We start from the raw sequence: 23,003 nt of genomic DNA on the forward strand, positions 1-23,003 counted from the left end.
CACTGCAAGCTCCACCTCCTGGGTTCAAGCCATTCTCCTGCCTCAGCCCCCCGAGTAGCTGGGATTACAGATGTGCACCGCCATGCCTGGCTAATTTTGTATTTTTAGTAGAAACAGGGTTTCACCATGTTGGTCAGGCTGGTCTCAAACTCCTGATCTCAAATGATCCACCTGCCTCAGTCTCCTGAAGTGTTGGGATTACAGGCATGAGCCCCCCGCACCTGGCACATATCTTTCATTTATTATGGGAACATTCTGAGTCTTTATATTTTCAAATATTGCACTTCCATTTTCTCTCGTTCTACTTCTTAAACACCTACTAGATATAGTATGGACTTTTTCATTCTATTCTTTGTTTCCTAATCTCTCTTATAATTTTCATCATTCTTATTTCTCTCTGTTTCGTTTCTTCATTCTTATCACTTATCTGGTTCTACCTTTGAATTCACTGACTTTATCCTCAAGTTGTCTAATTTAATTTTTAGTCCATCCATTGAGTTTTTAAAAATGATCATAGTTTTTTTCTTTGTAGAAGTTCTACATGAATTTTTTTCATAAACGCCCAGATTTCTTTATTTCTAATGTAGGCATACCTTAGAAATACTGTGGGTTCGGTTCCAGACCACCACAATAAAGCAAATGTAGGAATAAAGTGAGTTGTATGAAGTTTTCAGTTTCCCAGTGCATATGAAAGTTATGTTTACTCTATACTGTAGTCTATTAAATATGCTATAGCATTATGTCTTTAAAAACAATGTACATACCTTAATTCAAAAATACTTTAGTACTAAAAAGTACTAATGATCGTCTTATCTTTCAGCAGGTTGTAATCTTTTTGCTGGTGGAGGGAGGGTCTTGCCGTGATGTTAATGGCTGCTGACAGATCAAGGTGGTGGTTGCTGAAGGTTGGGATGGCTGTGGCGTAAAAATCAGACGATGATGAAGTTTGCCTCATTGACCCTTCTTTTCATGAAAGAAATCTCTGTAGCATGAGATACTGTCTGATAGCATTTTACTTACAGTAAGACTTCTTTTGGAATTGAAATCCATCCTCTCACACTCTGCTGGTGCTTTATCAACTAAGTTAATGTGATATTCTAAATTGTTTGTTGTCATTTCAGCAATGTTCATAGCATCTTTTCACTAGGAGCAGTTTCCATCTTAAGAAACTATTTTCTTTCCTCATCCATAAGAAGTGGCTTTTCATCTATTCAAGTTTGGTCATGAGATTGCAGCGATTCAGTCACATCTTTAGGCTCCACTTTTAGTTCTAGTTCTTTTGCCCGTTCTACCACATCTGCAGTTCCTTCCTCCACTGAAGTCTTGAACCCCTCAAAGTCATCCATGAGGGTTGGGATCAACTTCTTCCAAACTCCTGTTAAGGTTGATATTTTAACCTCCTCCCATGAATCATGAATGTTCTTAATGGCATCTAGAATGGTCAATTCTTTCTAGAAAGTTTTCAATCTCCTTTGCCCAGATCCAGTAGAGGAATCACTATTTAAGGCAGCTAAAGCGTTATGAAATGTATATCTTAAATAATAATCCTTGAAAGTTGATATTACTCCTTACTCCATGGACTGCAGAATGGATGTTGTGTTAGCAGGCATGAAAACAACATTAATCTCCTTGTACATCTCCATCAGGGCTCTTGGGTGACCAGGTGCTTTGTTAATGAGCAGTAATATTTTGAAAGGAAATTTTTTTCCTGAGCAGATCTCAGTGGTGGGCTTAAAATATTCAGTAAACCATGTTGCAGACAGAAGTACTATCATCAGCATACAACTTTGTTGTTCTGTTTATAGAGCACAGGCACAGTAGATTTAGCACATTTCTTAAGGGCCATAGGATTTTTGCAATGGCAGAGGATCATTGGCTTCATCTTAATGTCAACAACTTTGTTAGCTCCTAACGAGAGAGTCAGCATGTCTTTTGAAGCTTTGAAGTTAGTTACTGACTTCGCCTCTCTATCTATGAAAGTCCTAGATGGCATCTTCTTCCAATAGAAGGCTGTTTCATCTAAATTGAATATCTGTTGTTTAGGGTAGCCACTTCATCAGTTATCTTAGCTGGATCTTCTAGGTAACTTGCTGCAGCTTTGACATCAGCACTTGCTGCTACTTCACCTTGTCCTTTTATATTATTGAGATGACTTCTGTCCTTAAACCTCATGAACCAACCTCTGCTAGCTTCCAGATTTTCTTCTGCAGCTTCCTCATCTCTCTCAGCCTTTTTAGAATTGTTGAGAGTTAAGGCCTTGTTCTGGATTAGGCTTTGGCTGAAGAGAATATTGTTGCTGGTTTGATCCTTCCAGACCATTCAAACTTTCTTCCTGTTGTTTTTATTTATTACTTGTGTGTTCCACTAGAGTAGCACTTTTGCTTTTCTCCAAGAACTTTTCCTTTGCATTCACAACTTGGCTAACTGGCGAAAGAGGCCTGGTTTTCAGCCTATCTCAGCTTTCCACATGCCTTTCTCACTAAGCTTAACCATTTCTTGCTTTTGATTTAAAGTGAGAGACTTGTGACTCGTTTTTTCACTTGAACACTTAGAGACCATTGTAGGGGTTATTAATTGGCCTAGTTTTAATATTGTTGTGCCTCAAGGCAAAGGTAGGCCCAAGGAGAGGGGAAGACATGGGGCAAGTGTCAGTGAGTGGAGCAGTCAGAAGACACATTTGTTGATTAAGTTTGCCACCTTCTATGGGCACGGTTTGTGGTGCCCCGAAACAATTACAATAGTAATATCATAGATCACTGATCATGGATAATCATAACAAATATAATGATAATAAAACTTGAAATATTGTGAGAACTCCAAAATGTGACATGTGAAGTGAGCACATGCTGTTGGAAAACTGGCACTGATAGACTTGGTTGATACAGGATTGCCACAAACCTTCAATGTGTAAAATTTTAAAAAAGCACAATATCTGCAAAGTATGATTAAATGAGGCATATATGTACCTTATTTTTTCTTGTTTTTCATTTCTTTCATTGCTCTTATAAATTTAAAAATAAATATTCCATAGTCTTTATCAAGTTACTATATTTTCTTAATTTTTTGGCATTTCCACATCTGTTGCCTGAAAGTTCTACTGACTGTTACTCATGGTAATTTTTTCTTTACAGTTTAGTAGTTTGGAATAGTCAGGATGTTGCAAAGCCTGAGTTGAATTCGTGTCTTTCCAGACAGTTTTGCCAGGAGTGTTAGGGTCATGAATGCCAGGTACCGTTTTTTGTGAGGGGTCTTTTTAGATGATGTTTGTGATGTAAATTTGAACTGTAAATTCCAGTGAGGGAAAGCCTGTGGCTATAAAATTGAGGCTTTTTGTTGATTTCCTCAAAGCTATTAAATCTAACTCTCCTGGATTATAAAGACTGGACATTTCCCTAATTAGTCAGCATATCAGTACCTTCTTACTGGTCTGGTTTTAAGTTCCCTTTCAGTTTTTGCTCTGGGGTAATAAAACAGTGTGTAGAAGAAAATCAGACTGGAAGAGTAAGATGTAGCTGAATTGACTGATATCTATTGCTGTGTAATGGGTAGTAAACAAGCACAAAAACTGGATAAGCACATTAATGCCTTTGGATAACAGAGCCAAGTAATGGACTTTTTTCATTGGCATTTATATATATGATTAGAGTTTTCATATGATGGCTTGCAGCTATTAGTCCTCATATAATATGTGTCTGTGTCACAAAGTGATGGGTGAAGCAAGTAGTTATTCTGGAATTAATTTAGTAAGTCTTCTTATAAAAAGGAATACTTTGTTGTTTTTTGTTTCCAAGCTTGTTTGATGCTTTGTGAATGGATCTGTTTACAGCTCTCAAAGTTAGAATAATTACCCCTGTATATTTTTACTCTAACTTGTTTCATATGAAAGCCTACATAGTAAAAATGAGGGTAGCTGTGATTTTATTGTAGTCATCTTTGCCCTACATGGTGCATGTCAAAATCTTTATCTGTTCACCTTTCTTCTTCCTTATTGCTCTAGAGGAAGCTGCTCTAAAAATAGCTCCAGTGATAGATGTTCCCCCATGTGGTCAGATTGCTGAATCATTTAATTCTTTTTTTTTTTTTTTTTTTTTTTTGAGATAGAGTCTTGCTCTGTCGCCCAGGCTGGAGTACAGAGGTGCGATCTCGGCTAACTGCAACCTCCGCCTCCCGGGTTCAAACAATTCTCCCGTCTCAGCCTCCTGAGTAGCTGGGACTACAGGCACACGCCACCGTGCCTGGCTAATTTTTGTATTTTTAGTAGAGATGGGGTTTCACCATATTGGTCAGGTTGGTCTCGAAATCCTTACCTCAGGTGAGCCACCTGCCTTAGCCTCCCAAAGTGCTGGGATTACAGATGCAAGCCACCGCACCTGGCCATTTAGTTCTTTTATGCAGTTTAGGGATATGGACAACAGTGCCTGAGCAGAGTAGGACAAGCGTTTTTCTCAGAAAACAAGTCAGTATTCTTTTGAAAAATAAAGAATTATAATCCTCTCAGATAATCTTGTGGTAAATAATTTTGTCTATTTTTCAAAGGATTATATTTTCCAAATACATGAAATAGTTTTTAATTTTACTTCAAACAGGTTTTGAATATTATTTTCAGTATTATGTTCTATTAAAAGTAATACATTTAAGATAATGAAGAAATTAATAACAGATGAACTATAAATATTCCCCTACATGTAAACATTTTATTTCATTTTTTTCCCTCTCATCTTAGGTATGTTAACATTCTGGCTGCTTTGTTATAGTTTCTGTGATGCTGAAATAGTTACCTCCAGAAAAGAAATGTTAGGGGTATTTAATGCTTGACAGTAAAATAAATACTTTTTCTTAAAGAGTTGAGAATTTAGCTTTCTTACATTATCCCTAACCCCCATTTCCACTTTCCCTGTCATTCCAAAACAATTTTTAGGTAAGCAGATTGAGTGCTGGCTCCTGCAGAGTACCACCAGAATGACTAGTTGATAAAGCAAAGGAGAATTTATTACTGGCAAGTAAAAGCACACTGCCTTGACATAGCCTTGGCTGTATCTTCAAAGGCAAAGACAGGAGATTTAGTTTGAAATTTCTTGGGGTTCTGGTTTAGGGTAGGTCTTTCAGTGCAGGAGCTTAATGAAAATGGATAGATTTATGATCGAATAGATTAGGATGGTTGACAAAGCAAGGTGAGGTTTTCAAAGTGAGTCTTGGGCCATGATGTTAAACTTTTGTTTTCCCTGAGATTAATAACTGTCTCAATTTAGGGCTTAACTATCATTAATTAATGTCCAAACTCTTCAACAGAACCCTAAAATTCCTCTCTGTATGGGCAAAGGCTTCAGGTGATCTATGTTTCATTTTTACCTCTTGGAGATACCCTTCTAGAGCCTCCTGTCCTCTGTCTAATGTAGCCTGCTTGCATTAAGCCCTGCTATACAGATTTCATCGTTGGATTTCTCTTTGCCTCTCCTGGATGATGAATTGTACTCCCTCGATCTTATATATATCCCATCTTTTGTTTACTCTCTCATATTAGAGGAGCCATCCCCTAGTAGTTTTTAATGGGTCTTTCTTCTGTAAATAATGCATACATAGATAATTGATATGGTAAATATGGTGTTTTCTTTTTGTCTATTATAATGCTAGAATTTCATTACAAAAGTATATCACAGAATTGCTAAAAATTTGGAGAAAATTAACGTTTTCTTACAGAAATGAAATGTGGAACAACAAAAAATGATTGTGGGTAATTATTTGCTTTTTAAAGTTCTGGAAAGCTATCTATGTAAGTGATTATGAGGATATATAGAATTGAATTCTGTATTTTAATGTTTCAACTTGTGAATATTTTTATATTTTTGATAACTCTACTAGGCAATGACGTTTAATGATTTTGAAAATTTGATAAAGACTTGTGGTAAAATTTTCTCTCATAAACAAAGATTAAATAATTATATTGTAATTTTATCAAACTTAAAAAAACTTTTTTCACAAATTATATCCTGATGGAATTTGAGTTTTATATTTTAATTGACAGAAGTTATGTCTTAGAAGGTGTTTATAATCTCTGAAGATGGCATGCTGGAGCTCAAAGGGACAAATGTATTTTTTAAATGAGATGCCTTGATTCAAAGGATTTAAAATGTATTTTTGAAAGCTGCCGCCTCTCCGTTTCTCCAGGTTGAGTGCCAGTAACAATGATTGTACCTAGAAATGTATCAGGTAGATTCTAGGAAGAATTTGGGAGAAGAGATTTCCCCAGGATTACAGAGAGGGTTTTCAGTCTGGCTGTGACTTCATGTTTCTAGAGACCAGATAGACAGTAGGCTACCATTTCCTTTGGAAACTAGGGCCCTGGAGTGAAATGAGCCCTATACCACTAGTCTATCACTCCTCCTCCATTTGTGGGAATATCAGAGAGAATTAGCTGAAAGAGATGATTTTAAAAGTTTGCCAACATTTGAAGTATATCACCTACTGAGGGAAATTTGGCTGCCCTCCTGTTTCCACAGACTTACTCCTTGGCCATGAAAAGCTCTAAAAATCATTATCTCACATCTGCAGAATAGGCTTTGTGGGAGTGGGCCTGAGAATGATAATGTCAAACGAATGGTATACATAGCCAGTGTTCTGATCATGGACTATTGTATTGATTTTACACTGCTTAGGGTCTAAAGGGTTGCGAGAAGTTTGGAGAATAGTACATAGGGAAGGTAGAAAAACAAGGCAGCTTCATTTTTCCTTTGCTTTCTGAAAAACCATTAAAAAGTGGTTCTGTCCTAATTCTATCACTTTTATATTTTCTTTTAATAACAAAAAAATACAGCATTTTGGGAAAAGCTAGGTTTGTCAATAATTTTAATGCACTTGCCTAAACTCTTACTTAGGTCTTAGAAATTGTAGTTTTCAAATGGAGGGAAGAAAAGGAGGAGGAGGAAGAAAAGGAAGAGGAGGAAGAAAGATGATGATTTATGGAAACAGGAAAACAAGTTTTGATTTAGGTTTAAATATTGGTCACAATAACATGTCAAATATACTTATTTTTGTATTATTCAAATCAATATAACTGAGAATTACTGCAAATGATGCTGCCCTTGAAAAACATTTTATATGAGACATGGCAGTATGTAATACTTTGAGGAGCAGAGCACTGGAAGTCAGAATAACTGGAATCTTTCCCTGTCTCAGCCTCTAGGGACTGTATGTACTCCTGGGCCACCTTCCCACCACACCCTTATTCTCCCCCTGCAATAACCTCAACTGGTCACTTTTCTAGGCGAATAATAAGGTTGTAGACTTGGTAATTATGAAGGTTCTGTAAGATTCTGTTATTCCATTATATATAAATCTTTTTAGAAGGTTTATGTCTTTTCATGATTAGGTAGCTTTTACTTTATTTTTTATTTGTGTGTGTTTTTTTTTAATAATTTGGTCCTAAACAATTCAATATTTGTTAAGGTTAACTGTATTTAAACAGCAGTGGTGTGTTTTTGGAGTGGTGTACATAAATATAACAAGGTAGATTTCCTATTGTAAGAACCTCTGATATGAGCTTGGATGAGAAATTGCCCTTACAGTGCCCTTCGGTGACACTTACCATGATTTGCTTTTAGTTTTATGGGAGAATCATTAGTGTATTGGTTCATTTGTAACTGATGGTTTATTTCCAAGGTTTTCAGAATAGTGAGTTAAATAGCTTTAAAATTCTCACTATTGTTTAGAAGGCTAACTGTATAAATTTAAACATTAAGGCTTTTGAATGGCTTCTTTTTAACAGTGACTTTTTTAGCAAATGTTTGATCATACTGTATTTGTGCTACAGTTGAAATGCTGAAGCAGCATTTTGGCATCTTTCCCAAAAGCATGCTTAAAGAGGCTAGCGGCAGCATCTCTCCCTGTCTCCTCAGTGCTTTTTACCTTGCGAGTGGTGCAGCTTGTTCTGCGGATGTACTGAAACCCTCCCATTTAATCTGCAGTGGAGGAGAATGGAGCTCACTGACCAGTAGAAATCAGTGAGGTAGCAATGTTGCAGTAAATAGAAATGATTATATATTTCAATAGCTTAGCAAGAAGATGTTTATAGTATTTTTTTCTTTCATCTGATTAATTTTTGCTTTCTGTTTTCTTCCAGAGAGATGTGGATAATTTGCCCTGCCTCCAACATCTCTTTCTCAGCTTCAACAATATATCTAGGTAAGTGGAAACTCTCAAGTTGTCATTTATTATAACTTGATTGTATGGATTCTAGCGCTTTAGATTAAGATTGGAAATACCTTGGAGAATTTTACTAGCATGGAAGATTTTAAATTAGAAAATGGTAAGACAAAGTTCTTTGTGGAAAAGCAAAGCTCTTGTGTGTATTCTTGCCTGTAATGCTAAGATGATGAAATTAATATAGCTTGTGCTTTTGATTTAATTATGCTTTAGAGTTTTCCTTTTGTAAAACATGAGTACATGGAAATTTCAACATATATTTTGCTGTCCTTTGTTTGACATTCACAGCACTGGTCAGTTGAATTAGAATTTCTTTCATAAATTATCAGCTACAATTTGTATAGCTACTAAGCAATTTTAATACAGCAGGCTATATTTGTCACTGAGCCACTTGCTAATTAGGCCAAACTGCCTTCTAGCTTAGTATCTCTACTTAAAATTAATGCTGCTAAGAGACAGTGGATTAGAATATAGAAATGTGTACATTTAGTTTTCTAACGATTTGAAGCATATTATCCTTTATATTGAGATGATGTCTCATTTAGAATTGAAGCTGAGACATACAGTAAGACTTTCCAATGCAAAAGGGCCCCTACTTTTTCTCTAATTCTTTCCTTCTCCTCCTTCCCAGGAGCCACTTAGTTTGAACTGGGCTTTTTAATGCCCCCCGTTCTTTAGTTTCACTTTAAGACTGTTCTTTGAATCTGCTTTTATAAGAGGGTAAAAAATATATATAAAAAGATTTAGAGCGTATCTTTTTCTGAACTCCAGGTCTATGCTTCTGTATTAAAAACCAGTTTAATTTTTGTGTGTTGTCTGTTGGCATGTTTTCTGCATGTCTGCCATCAGACTTGTTTTAACCCAATCGTCCTGTACTATGTCTCTAAAAGATAGAAATTATCTAAAGAGAGTGAACTTTGCAAATAGACATTATTTTAAAGAAAATATTGTTACTGTTTCTCTTTTTTCTCTTCTGTGGGAAAAAGTATTAAACTTTTTTGATAGACTTTTCATATTCTTCTTAGTGTATTTTGAATGCGACATTCCAGGTGCCATTCTATCTTGTTGGGGAGGTAGAATTTCTTTTCAATGGCAATGGAAGGGTCACTGATTTTTTTTAAGGGAATTTCTTCCTAAAAATCATGAACAACTCTTTGGAGAAGAGGTAGTCTCTCATTTTTACAATGTGTGAAATATTCTCTGTTTAAGATACTGCAAACTTATAGATTCCCACCACCTGTGGCGGAACTCATTACTTCTTTTGCTTCTTGTTTATGGGGAGTAATTTAAAGAGAGATGTAAATTTGGTTATATAGGGGTTATGATGTTCCCAGGTCCCCAGGATATCTGAATTTCTGAAATCCTAAACGCCTAGCTCTGTAGGAAGTTGGTGTTGGTTGCCTGTATCTGGAAAACTTTCTTCCCAACCTGGAAAGGAGTTCCGCTCACCCAGCAAAATAAAGTTAATATTAATGAGATTAATATTTATAACTTTCTTTAAAAAGTGTGATTTCTCAAGAAAATAAAGATAGACGTCAGCCAACAATTTTGAGGCTTTTATTCTCTCTGTGATTGCTTTCTCTGTGTTTTTATATAGCTTTCACAGTATACCTTCCTCTAGTGTTTCCAGCAGATCTGCTTTTGAGGCACAGTGCGTTTCCTGCTCTGTTTTTGTTGATGCTTGTGGTCCCGGAGGTGGTATGGCGAATATATTAGATCTGAGGAGGGAAAAATCAGAGAGAGCAACTTTGAAAACATTTCTGTGAACTTTACCCAAGATACAGCTATCTCAGATAGCTGGGCTGTCAGATAACCTGTAGTGATAGCTACAGTATATATTCAAGGCACAATTGTTCTTCTATATCCTGGCACAATAGAGTTGCCAGGTTTTACAGTCCCAGCTTTCTGGGACCTATCTATCATGGACTCTAATTCAGTAGTTTAAGTAGGGCTCAGGAATTTGTACCTTTATTTTAAAAATGCAGCTGACTTAAAAATACCAACGGTCTGTGTTTTTTAACTTCAGGTCAAAACTCATATAGGGATCCTAAGATCAATTTAGTGATTTAAAACCAGGTAAATTAAAATGGAATGGAAAGTATCAGAATTTGTCACACATTTTAAGAGCATACACTGTTTCATAAAAATTTTCCAGTTTTAATTATATATGGGTATGTCTATGTATGCATATGTATGTATGTTATTTTACTATAGACAATGTGGAAACTGGGTTACAATGTAAATATGTTTCTTACTATGGGTTAGATGAAAAAATTTGAAAAATTCTGTGAGATCTTGCTACATGCATTTATAGCTTCCTATATTTCCACTATTATTGCAGTGTTAGAGTTTATTGTACTTTCATTTTATATTGTCCCTTCTATTAGACTATAAACTTGACAAAGGCAGAAGAATATGTCTATACTGCTCACTACAGCCTCTTGAGCATCTAGCGTGAAGATGTGTTCTTAGTACAGGTATTACTAGCTGTATTTAAAAGATTTATAAGGAGAGGCCGGGCACAGTGGCTCACACCTGTAATCCCAGCACTTTGGGAGGCCGAGGCGGGCAGATCACGAGATCAGGAGATCGAGACCATCCTGGCTAACAGGGTGAAACCCCGTCTCTACTAAAAATACAAAAAGAAAATTAGCTGGGCGTGGTGGCAGGCGCCTGTAGTCCCAGCTACTTGGGAGGCTGAGGCAGGAGAATAACGTGAACCCGGGAGGCAGAGGTTGCAGTGAGCCGAGATTGCGCCACTGCACTCCAGCCTGGGCAACAGAGTGAGACTCCATCTCAAAAAAAAAAAAAGAAAAAGATTTATAAGGAGAATTTAATTCCTCAAACAGAAATAGTTTTCTGTGTGATCTAAGAACTCTGGTATGTCTTTTTTTATGTTATTACTAGGTCATTTAGTCTGTGTTTAATGCGTGGACCTGTGAGGTTTAAAGCCGTAAGCAAATCAAAGTTCTCTTAGCAGTTGTTTTGGGATTCCAGGTTAGTTTACTGATTTGTCAGGAAGGATCTTGCCCGTAATTTCTAGAAAAACTAAACCTTTTATTTATGCAGTGGAGTGTATCAGGGGTAGGGTGGTGGGTGTGGTGTGCCCCAGGATACAGACATTAAGGAGGTTCATTTTCTGTAAGGCACTTAAAAACAACAAAACTGACAAAAATAGTGTTGCTTTTTATTGTCACCTTGTACTGGAATTTCTAACCTATGTCACTGATAAAATACTCTTCTCTGCCAGGGTGACCTCTCATACCTCTTTTCTTACTTTAGTAAGACAATGTTGTTTGGACTCAGCTTTTTCTTTATGATGTCACTGAAAATTTTAAACTAGCTTTCTTTCTCTTTTTTTTTTGTTTTTGTTTTGAGGAAGGAATGCTGTTTTAAGTTCTCTAATGACTTTTGTTAGTACATATAGTATGGTTAAAGGTCACTGAAGCACACGCTTTGGGGCGTGACTTTTCCTTCTTCACTATTCTCCAACTCAAGATAATCTGCTAGGCTATTTTCAAAATTTTACTGAAAATGGTTTATAATTTTACCTTTATCTGGAAATCATTCTCCTTGCATTTTTCTTAAGCTATATTTCAACTTGATAAATCACCCTATATCAATTATATTTCTAGAAAAGAATCTATTTCTATTTAGGAAAACTTAAACTGCCCTGCAGGTGTCTAATTTAGTACTAGTTGATATTTTAAGGAGGAAATTATTTCACTGACCTTCAGAATCTATGGATATTTTTTATGAGCTCAAGTTGTTAGATACTATTCCTGTAGATGAGATATAAGGTTTTACTCCTGTACCTTCCAGGATTGCACGTGTCACTTATGTTATTTTGGCTTGACGGAAATTCATTTCCCTTAGTTCTAGTATGCAGCATACTGTTAGAATGCCTTCACTTTTCCTTTGTTAGCAGATAATCAATGATATGCAAATCTTCTTACTGAGTTAAACAGAGGAAATCAACTACTGACAGATATTTTCTGACCATCTGCTGAGTTTTAAATTTGAGAAATGACTACATGCTTGTGAAGGAAATTTCATTATCAGTACCCATTTATCTACTGAACTCCTCTTGAGGGGTTTACCAAGTGGTTGACGTGTGATTCACCTTCAGACAAACATTTAATTGCATTTTTCTAAATGTGATGGGCATAATGTAACGGGCACAAAAACAAGATTTAAAAATAGGGGTATTTGTTTTCATCCATGCTGCTTTATTCCTTCTTTGTGAGTAAACCCCTCCGAGTATGGTAAGGTGGCGTGTAGTGCCTTAGTAGGTCTGACTGTAAAGCCTAGCTACAGCTTTTGAATTCTTTCAGTCAGAAAATAGGTGAAAAGAGATATTCACAACTAATGACAGATATGTTCTACCACTTCCGAAAAATAGACATTGAGGTAAGATCAATTTGTTTGACCATCCTCAGGGCTGATGTAATTATTGGGTCGAAATTTATTTTATTTGAAACATAGCACTTATACTAAAATAATTTTTCTACAGTTTTTCATTGTATCTTATTTCAATGCTACTTTATTAAAGTGCTGGTTTTCCTTTTAGAGATCAAAAGCAAAAATTATTCTAAAATGTTATAAAATAGAAATATGTTTAAAATGAACCAACTTTATTTTCCTCATTGTTCTTAGGACATTCAGTTTGTTATAGATGATTGTGTTCTGGTTGTAATGCTTTATACTCTAATATAAAGTCTTATTTTAATTTTTTTACCGAGTTAAGGATTACTCAGTTTAGTTAATTTTTATTTTGTTTTATTGTTTTATTTTTGTATTATAGTCAAAATGACTTCTTATTTCTATTAGTTCAAATGTATGTTGATCTCATGCTAGACAGATTATTGACTATATAGGCAGGATATTAACACCACGTACTCTTGTCAAGTGGCAGTATGATTGAAGACATTGGAGATTTTCTTCTGATTTAAGGTAACCAGCATTACTGCCATTTACACTTGTAAGATTATTCTATTAATGTTTCTGTAGAGGTAAATGAGCATTAGAAATCAATTTCTTTATATGCCATACACATCTTTGCAGCATTTTGCACAGTTGTAAATTTTATAAGTTTATTTGCTTTAAACTAGCATTTAAAATGAACAGAATACATTTGCTTTATATCTTCTAATTTACTAAATTGCGTGTAGAGTTTACTGCCATCTTGAAATTATATAAGTGACAAGAACAGAGGTTAAAGGCTTCATTCGGATGTATTATTAGGGGGCCCCTGAAAACCAGGTGACTCTGTGATTGAAACAGAGTCAGAGTTTGTATAGGCTATTGAAAAGTTGAGTATGTGACCTTGTGATTTTATCGTAAACAGCAGTTTTTGGATTTAACTACCCCTCACTGTTGAGGGTTTTCCTGTTTTCATGCCTCTTGCATAAGGTCCCAATAAACATCAGAATGATAGTTTCTGAGGACGATTTTTCCGCAAGCCTTGCAATTTACTGAAGAGTCAGAGTTCGTGGGGCAGGGGTAGTAGACAGTAAAAAAAAGAAAAAGAAAAAAGAAAAGAAAAGGGGGCCAATGTACAAGGTAATGGGGAAACTGGGGACCCTCTGTTATATTTGTTGTATTCCTTTTGCATTACTTTTGAAGCAGAGAAAAAGCAAAAAAATCTAATGGATAGCAGTCACTTTTTAAATTATTATTACCTACCTTCTTTTATTATCTTCCTTATATCAGCACCTATAACCATTTAAAGCATTAATTCTGTAAGTACAAAAATACATATAGATACTCTCATGGATTTTATTTATAACATTGTAAAGTGGGGAGTGATACCATGTATGCTCTCCAACTCCATTTTATAAAATATTGTTGAAATTAATCTTTCCAAAATTGTAATTGTTTTCTACTAAAAGATTGCCTTTCTTTAAGGGACATTATGAGTCGATTGGAGGGTTTTTTACCTGTACCTTCTGAACCAACTTATAAATATATATATGATTGCAAACTCACAGGAAATTTTTCAGATACTCTTCTATAATTGTAAGGCTCCATTTTCATTACTGTAAAGGGTGTGTGTGTGTGTGTGTGTGTGTGTGTGTATGTGTGTGTGAGAGAGAGAGAGAGTTTTTCTAAAAAAAAAAAAAAGGCTTCTTGAACTAAAATTAAACTAAGGCCTGGGAGCAGGCTGCTTGCATACCTTGTGTCAATCTGAGTTCACACATACATAGTTAAGAGGCTGATAGCTCTTCATAGCAGTGAGGTAGCAGTTTTGAAAACACTGATGTACCAAAGGTCCCTTTGGATTTTATTCATGTGAAGGTTCTAAAAGTTGCAGGAAAAATGTTGGTGCATATTATTAAAGACAAGGGCCTTAAAATTACTCATGATTACATATTGGGCGGTGTTTCTAGGTTCAGAAATAAACAAGTATGATAAATTGAGACCAACATACGTTTTATGATTTTCTTTGTATTTTGTTTTACAAAGGCATGGAAATTCAAAGAATATTCAGAAACAAAGTATAAGTAGATTAAATTCAAAATCCACTTAGAAACAAACTTAAGATATGTAACTAGTTTCCCCTAGTGCATTTCTTGTACTTATATTATAGAAATACTTCCAAAAGGCATTTGAGGTAGTGTCAATGAAAAGAGTCAAACTCTGTAAAATATTTGAAGAGATTTATTCCAAGCCAAATATGAGTGGCCATGGCCCATGACACAGCCCTCAGGAGGTCCCGAGAACATGTGCACAAGGTAGTCGGGGTGCAGCTTGGTTTTATACATTTTAAGGAGGCACGAGACATCAATCAAATACATTTAAGAAATACATTGGTTTGGTCCAGAAAGGCGGGACAACTCGAAGTTGGGAGAGAAAAACAGAGACCTTGCTTCAGCTGTTTCCTAACTTATTTGATGCAAAGGTAAGATAGCCCTCTGTCAGAAGCAAAAATATCTACCTGATTGTATAGATTTTTAAAATCTATAAAAATAGCTGTTTTAAAGTTCTTATCTACTAATTCCAACATTTGTGTCATCTCTGGTACTGTTATAGTGACTTTTTTTCCTCATTAATATATGTTTCAATTTGTATTGCTTCTTCCTCATCTGGCAGTTCTTTTTATTGTATTCTGGGCATTGTGGATGTTCTGTTGAGAGATTTAAGGATTATTGAGTTTTGTTTTGATAACTACTAGAGAATCAGGTTGATCCTGTTGAGGTTTATTTTTAGTTTAGTTTAGTTTTTTTTTTTTTTTAAAGGAAGATCTAAAGTGATCCTTCTTATAGAACTAGAGTAATATGTTTTTATATCTGTTACCAGTGGCAAATCTGTATGGGTCTGCAGCAACCTCAGTTCTTGCCTCCTCAGAAGAAAGAATTTGACTGAGGGGTATAAGGCAAAAAGAGAGACCAAGGCAAGTTTTAGAGCAGGAGTGAACGTTTATTAAAAAGCTTTAGGGCAGTAATGAAAGGGAGTAAATTACACTTGGAAGAGGGCCAAGTGGGCAACTTGAGAGATCAAGTGCCCAGTTTGGCCTTTGATTTAGAGTTTTATACGCTGGCATACTTCCCAGGTCTTGCATCCCTTCTCCCCTGATTCTTCCCTTGCGGTGGGCTGTCCACATGCACAGTGGCCTGCCTGCATTTGGGAGAGGCTGCATGCGCAGTGTGTTTACTGGAGTTGTACACATGCTCACTTGAGGCATTCTTCCCTTACCAGTCAACGTTCCTAGAAGGTCATATACCAGTTAAACTCTGACATTTTGCCTCTTAATGCACATGCTTGAACCCACTGGCCCAACTCCAGTGCGAAGCTACTAATTATCAGTAGATCTTATTGGGAAGCTACTAATGATGAGTTTCAGGGTTTTTTTCTATCTATTAGGAGATTGCCTTTCCCTGGTGCCTGCTGCAACCAATTCTTATTTTAGAGAAACAGTGTAACAACTGCCTGACCATCACCTGAAGGTCGCCTGACATTCCTGGTTGCTGGGGAGCCCTCTCCAGCCCCGCTCAAGCCTGGCTAGCTACTTACTGTAACATATGTATATATATATTTTTTGTTATGACAGTAAACACAAGATTTGTGTATCCAAGGTAGACTGATTATTTACCTGCAGAATATCTTGTGTTAGTTTCCCATGCTCCATTTTTTTCCCCATGGTGCTATGTGATAAGTGCATATGTCACCTGCATATATGAGGAGGGGCCTCTAGTACATGAGAGAAACCCCAAATTATTAATCTTGAAGCTTATGTAGAAGCTGCTTACACAACTGCACCTTCTCCCCTCCAGGAAAGAAAGAGAGAACACAGAGAGAAACTGAGACCTTATCTTCCTAATGTAAACAAATCCTCTATGAAGAGAAAAGTCAAAGGTGTTTTGGCCAATAATCTTTTGGAATGTAAGAAAATGGCTCCACATTTTGATACCCTTTGAAATGTAAACATATAGTACTTAGAGATAAATTTCCATATTACTCTTTTTTTTTTCTTTGAGACCCAGTCTCACTGCTCTGTCGCCCAGACTGGAGTGCACTGGTGCGATCTTGGTTCACCGCAACCTGCGTCTCCAGGGTTCAAGCAATTCTCCTGCCTCAGCCTCCCAAGTAGCTGAGACTACAGGTGTGCGCCACCATGCCCGACTTACTTTTTTTACTTTTAGTAGAGACAGGGTTTTACCATGTTGGCCATGCTGGTCTCAAACTCCTGACCTGAGACGATCTGCCTGCCTCGGCCTCCCAACATGCTGGGATTACAGGTGTGAACCACTGTGCCCGGCCTGAATGTCCACGTTGCTCTTATCATTTCTATCTATTCAGTCACCCTTTAATCGAAGTGCCAATTTTCTTTGCTCAGAAAGCCCTTACCATGCAGAAACATGAAAATATTCACATTGTTTCTTGACACAGAGTCTCCTTACACCTAAGGCATGGCCGTTCTTGGACTTCAAATACATAATCTGGGTATTCATTGATGTCTCTTCACTCTGTTTGGTTGGAATTGCAGTGTCTCCCAGTTCCATGTGACCCATAGATACCCTTCATCTCACAGCCCCTCAATAGTTATATTTTGCTAGGCTTTGTGGAATTACACCCTGTGTACCCACATCCTAATACTTAGCCAAATACTCAAGAGACCCCTATGCAGACTTCTGGAGTTCCTTCTCTATAAGATTCCCTCCTCTCCATTCCCCTTCACCCAAATTCCGGTAGCCTCAGCAGACCCAAATTCTGACTTCCATTTCATCTACTCAGTGACACCTCTGTTCTCTCTCTAGCTCCCCTTCCCTGTGCTATGATCTGGAAAGTATCTTCAGGCAGAAAGCCAAGATGAATGTGGCTTTTATATGTCTGTCGTCTCCCAAGGATCACAGCCCTGAGCTGTCTGTTGTTCAGCATCTGCTTCATATATTTTGTCCAGTTTCATAGTTGTTTACATTAGGAAAGTGAGTCTGATACTGTTATGGCAAAAATTGCAAGCTCTATCTACCAGATTTTCAAATTGTCATGATTGTAGATCATCTCTGCCATTTACCTGTCTGGTACTTAAAGAATATTAATTCCCTTTAAATCGACAATACATTATTTCTGTATTTAACAACCTGTGTGTGTGTGGGGTGGGGTGGGGTGTGTGTTTGTGTCTGTCTAGGTTATTAGATGGGTTGAATTTGTTTCTTTTTTATTTGTTTTTAGTATTATAGATGACTTTTGTTTTGTAGGGATGAAACTCAGCTTGCTCAGGAAGGAAAATAATTGCCTGATCACTAAGGGCACTGGGCTTGGTTAAAAGAGGAGGCTATTTTCTTCTTTAAAAATTTTTGCTTGCATGCCAATAAGGAAGTTGGGATTCTCCATAAGGAGGATGCTTCTAGAAGTGAAACAGTTAGGCTTATTTATCCTGGATACATAGAAAGGTATCACAGTGACTTAATTATACACCCCGAAATATCTTAAAGAGTAGTTTAGAACTGTCAGCTAGTCTCTGGGCATTGTTTGGTTTTGTGTTTTTAAACATTTTTGAAATGAACAAATAGAAGTTGTGTATATTTGTGGTATACAAGATAATGTTTTGAGATATGTATATATACACATTATAGATTGACTAAAACTGATTAACATGTATGTTACTTCACATACTTATCTTTTTTTGTAATAAGAACATTTAAAGTCTTATTTAAAGATTTTATTAAAGAACATTTGAAGTCTTAGCAATTTTCAAGTATACAATACATTGTTATTAAATATAATCACCATGTTGAACTAATTCCTCCCGTCCAACCGAAATTTTGTATCCTTTGACCAACATCTCCCCAATCACCCTACATGACCATAGGCCCTGATAACTGCCATTCTACTCTCGGCTTCTCTGAGTTCAACTTTTTTAGATTCCTCATATGAGTGAGATCATGTTGTATTTGTCTTTCTGTGCCTGGCTTATTTCACTTAGCATAATATCCTCCAGGTTTGTCCATGTTGTCAAAAATTACAGGATTTACTTCTGTTTGGGGCTAAACCTTATTCCACTGTGCGTATATGCCACATTTTCTTTATCCATCCATTCATCTATTTAAGGATGCTTAGGTTGATTTCATATCTTGGTTATTGTGAATAATGCTGCAATGAACATGGGAGTACAGATATCTTTTCAACATATTAACTTTATTTCCTTTGGAATATACCCAGAAATGGGATTGCTGGTTCATATGGTAGCTCTAATTTTAATATTTTTAGGAACCTCCATACTCTTTTTTATAATGATTGTACTAATTTATATTGCCAACAACAATGTACAAGGGTTTTCTTCTCTCCACATCCTCACCCACACTTATCTCTTGTCTTTTTGATAAAATACCCATCCTGACAGGTGTGAGATGATGTTTTTAATTTAATGAATTTTAATTTAATGAATTGTGTTTTTAATTTAATGAATTTCGTTGATTGATTTTTTTCATCTATATTTTGGCCATTTATAATCCTCTTTTGGGAAATTTCTATTATAGTCCCCTTTATTTCCATAAAACTTCCTTTTTATGGCTTAAAAAGAAATAGACAATGTCAGTTGTAGACCCCCAGGTTAGAGACCGTAGTTTTTGGTTTAGGAATATCCCAGGAAGCACTCAGTAAATGTGAAATATGATTAATAATATTTTTCTGCTAGTTTCTTCGAACTTGTTTTTGGGGCTTGCTTTTTGGCATTTCATGGGTATTGGCTTGTTATTCTCCAAAATGACCTACTTCAGGGATTATGAGTGATGCCAGTTTTTCATAGCTGGGTGGGTTTAGGATCTAAGGTTATCTTAGGGATATCCTGAGGATGTGTTATTTTTACCTCAATAGTGATAGCTAGTAGCTGATCTTCCTCCTTCCTGTCCTTTACAATTTCATTAAAATACCTTCTCCATCTCTTTCATCTAAAGAATTCAAGTTTTTTTTCCAAGCTGGTTGTTGAAGAACATTGATTATGCGTCTTTTTATGTATAAAACACCAAAAAAGGCATTGTGGAGAGTAACAGAAGTTAAACATATGACTTTTGTTTTCTATGAGTATATAACCTAATGACAGAGAACACACAAAGATGTGAGTGACAGAAATATGAAAAAAAACCTTGCAGCTTTTGGAAAAGCCAACAGCCTGAGAATCACAGTCTGTCACTTAGCAGCTCTAGTATAAAGAGTGCTTCGTACCTGATTGCTCTGGCAGAACGTTCTGAAGAGCCTTAATATTCAAAATTGTGTCCCTGAACCAGCAGTATTAGCATCACTGGGAAGCTTATTGGAAGCCCAGGATCTCAAGCCCTACCCTAGACCTTCTGGGTGAGAACTGTCATTTTAAAAAGGTCCCCTGCTGATTTAAATGCATATTACAGTCTGGGAAGCACTGCTGCAGAGGATTCTGATTGTGTTTGTTTACGTCAGGTGCTCACTTGGAATGAATCACCGCAGCCAGGGACATACATAACATACTGAATCCTGGGACATATGGTCCTTATCCCCTAGGACAACAGGTGTGGGATCAGTTTGTGGGCTGGGTTTACTACAGGAAAAGGGTGTTTTGTTACCAAGGGAAGGGAAGTTGGGAAAGAAGATAATAACAATAGATGTCCAATAAACTTATTTCCTCTTTCATGCCTTTGCTCACATTAGTGTTAGAACTAGCTAACTCCATTACTTTGGGTCATTTCATCCCATTTCCTGTGTGTGTGTACGTGTGTGCATACGTTTGTGTGTTCATGTGTATTCTACTTTCAATTCTCTGCCACCCCTCTTTGCCATCTGTCTGCCTGACCTAGATATTAGAGGTTCTTCCTTACTCCACAGCATGGTTCTGTCCCTCTCAGAGAGTTCATATCTCTCAAACATATATTAACACATTATGGATAAGCACACACATACCTCTGCCTAAGTCTAACTTTACCTCATTGCACTCCTGATAGAGCGTGTTTGCTTTACCTACTGCTTTTCATTCTCCCACTAAGGCATTAATCCTTCGAGTCACGCCTTTTAAAGCTGTGAATATCTGTTAAAGTGTACTTGTATTAATATTACAGGGGGTCATACTTTTAGCTCTCAGGAATTATGATTCCATTAGCAAAGTTTTTTTTAATACAGGGAACAAAAGAGGGAGGTAATCCTTTACTATTATTATTTATTTTGATGTTCAAATTTTCTCTGATTTCTCAAGCAGACTCCTGTTCTCTTTTGATGTGTCCTCATTCTTTAAGTTCTTTCTTCCCTTCTGGCCCAACAAATTGTTCCAGGCTCATCTTATACTTTTGCAGTCCTAACTCTGGAATCAGCCATTTCTCCAAAGAGTTCTAATGACTTTTAGTGGAGAATGCTGTTTAGAAACTAAGATTTGAGTGCAAGGTGTGCTTATCCTTTTTAAGGTATCACCGTTTCTGGGTCATCTCAGTGGATAGAATTAGGAAATATGCATGTGTATATGTATGTGTGTATGTGTGTATTTAGATAACTTAGATTGGTATCATGTACATGATTCTTTGCAGGCCAGGTGGTCTCTGTTTCAAGTACTTAACTTTTCCTATGTAACACAAAAGCAGCCATAAATAATATGTAAATGAATGGGCAGAGCTGTATTTAAATAAAACTTATTTATGGACACTAACATTTGTGTTTCATATCATTTTCACTTATGACATAGTCTTTTTTGACATTTTTTCTAACCATTTAAAAACATGGTGGCCATTATTAATTGTGAGCCATACAAAAACAGGTGATAGAGCATATTTGGCCTGTGGGCTGTAGTTTGCCAAGCCCTGGTCTTTCTGAAACACTTTAGGTTTACATACAACACACATACCTATATAGTCATACAGTGCATAACAACATTTTGGTCAACGATGGACCACATTTACAACGGTGGTTACCTAGACTATATAGGAGCTGAAAAACTCCTATTGTCTAGTGATATTGTAGCCATCATAACATCATAGCGCAACTCATTACATATATGTTTTTGGTGATGCTGATGTAAACATACCTGCCGAGCTGCCAGTCATATCAAAGCATAGCATATGCAGTTATGTATGGCACACAATACTTGTTAATTATAATAAGTGACCATGTTTTTGGTTTATGATGTACTATATAGTTTTCCCTCCGTATCTTTGTGGGATTGTTTCTAGGAATCCACTTGCCCCCTCCCATGGATACCAAAATCCACCAATGCTCCTCAATATAAAATGGCATAATATTTGTGTATAACCTGTGCACATCCTTCTGTATACTTTAAATCATCTCTAGATTACTTACAATGCCTATTACAATACCTACACATCACTTCATTTGTGTGAATACAGCGTAGTACTTGGCACACAGTAAATTCAAGTTTTGCTTTTTGGAACTTTGTGGAATTTTTTATTTTATATTTTATTTTTATTTATTTTTAAAATTTTAAGTTCGGGGGTACATGTGCACGTTTGTTACATGGGTAAATTGTGGGTCACTGAGGCTTGGTATGTGAATGATCCCATTACCAAGGTAGTGAGCACAGTACCAGATAGGTGGACTTCCAGGATATGCCTTCTCTCCACCCTCCCCCATCAAGTGGTCCCCCGTGTCTTTGTTCTCTTCTTTGTGTTCATGTGTATTCATTGTTTGGCTCCCACTTATAAGTGAGAACATGCAATATTTGGTTTTCTGTTCTTATGTTAGTTTGCTTAGGATAATGGAGTCTAGCTGCATCCATGTTGCTGCAAAAGACATTTCATTATTTTTTTGTGGCTGTGTAGTATTCTATGGTGTATATGTACCACATTTTCTTTATCCAGTCCACCGATGATGGGCATCTTGGTTGATTCCATGTCTGCTTTTGTGAATAGTGCTGTGATGAACATGTGTCTTTTTGGTAGAATGATTTATTTTCCTTTGGATATATACCCAGTAGTGGTATTGTTGGGTCAAATGGTAATTCTGTTTTAAGTTCTTTGAGGAATCTCCACACTGCTTTCCACAATGGATTGACTATTTTACATTCCCACCAGCAGTGTATGTGTTCCCTTTTCTCCAATGTATAAGTGTTCTCCCTTTTCACCAGCATCTCATTGTGGTTTTGATTTGCATTTCTCTAATGATTAGTGATGATATGAGCATTTTTTCATATATTTGTTGGCCACATGTATGTCTTCTTTTAAGAAATGTCTGTTCATGTTCTTTGACCATTTTATAATGAGGTTATTTGTTTTTTGCTTGCTGATTCAAGTTTTTTATAGATTCTGGATATTAGACCTTTGTCAGATGCATAGTCTGCAAATATTTTCTTCCATTCTGTAGGTTGTCTATTTACTCTGTTGGTAGTTTCTTTT

General features: G+C 36.4%; 1 protein-coding gene across 2 annotated transcripts in view; it reads left to right on the forward strand.

Annotated features, from left to right (window-relative positions):
• The window catches only part of LRRC49 (leucine rich repeat containing 49), a 163,174-nt gene that overhangs the window by 35,705 nt on the left and 104,466 nt on the right, over positions 1–23,003 (forward strand). For both annotated transcript variants that reach the window (XM_008016056.3, XM_008016057.3), the window contains one exon: positions 8,117–8,178. In XM_008016056.3, coding sequence (XP_008014247.3) covers positions 8,117–8,178 — 62 coding nt within the window. The remainder of the gene's footprint in view (positions 1–8,116; positions 8,179–23,003) is intronic.

Source organism: Chlorocebus sabaeus, chromosome 26 (assembly GCF_047675955.1).
Source record: "Chlorocebus sabaeus isolate Y175 chromosome 26, mChlSab1.0.hap1, whole genome shotgun sequence".
Lineage (NCBI taxonomy): Eukaryota > Metazoa > Chordata > Mammalia > Primates > Cercopithecidae > Chlorocebus > Chlorocebus sabaeus.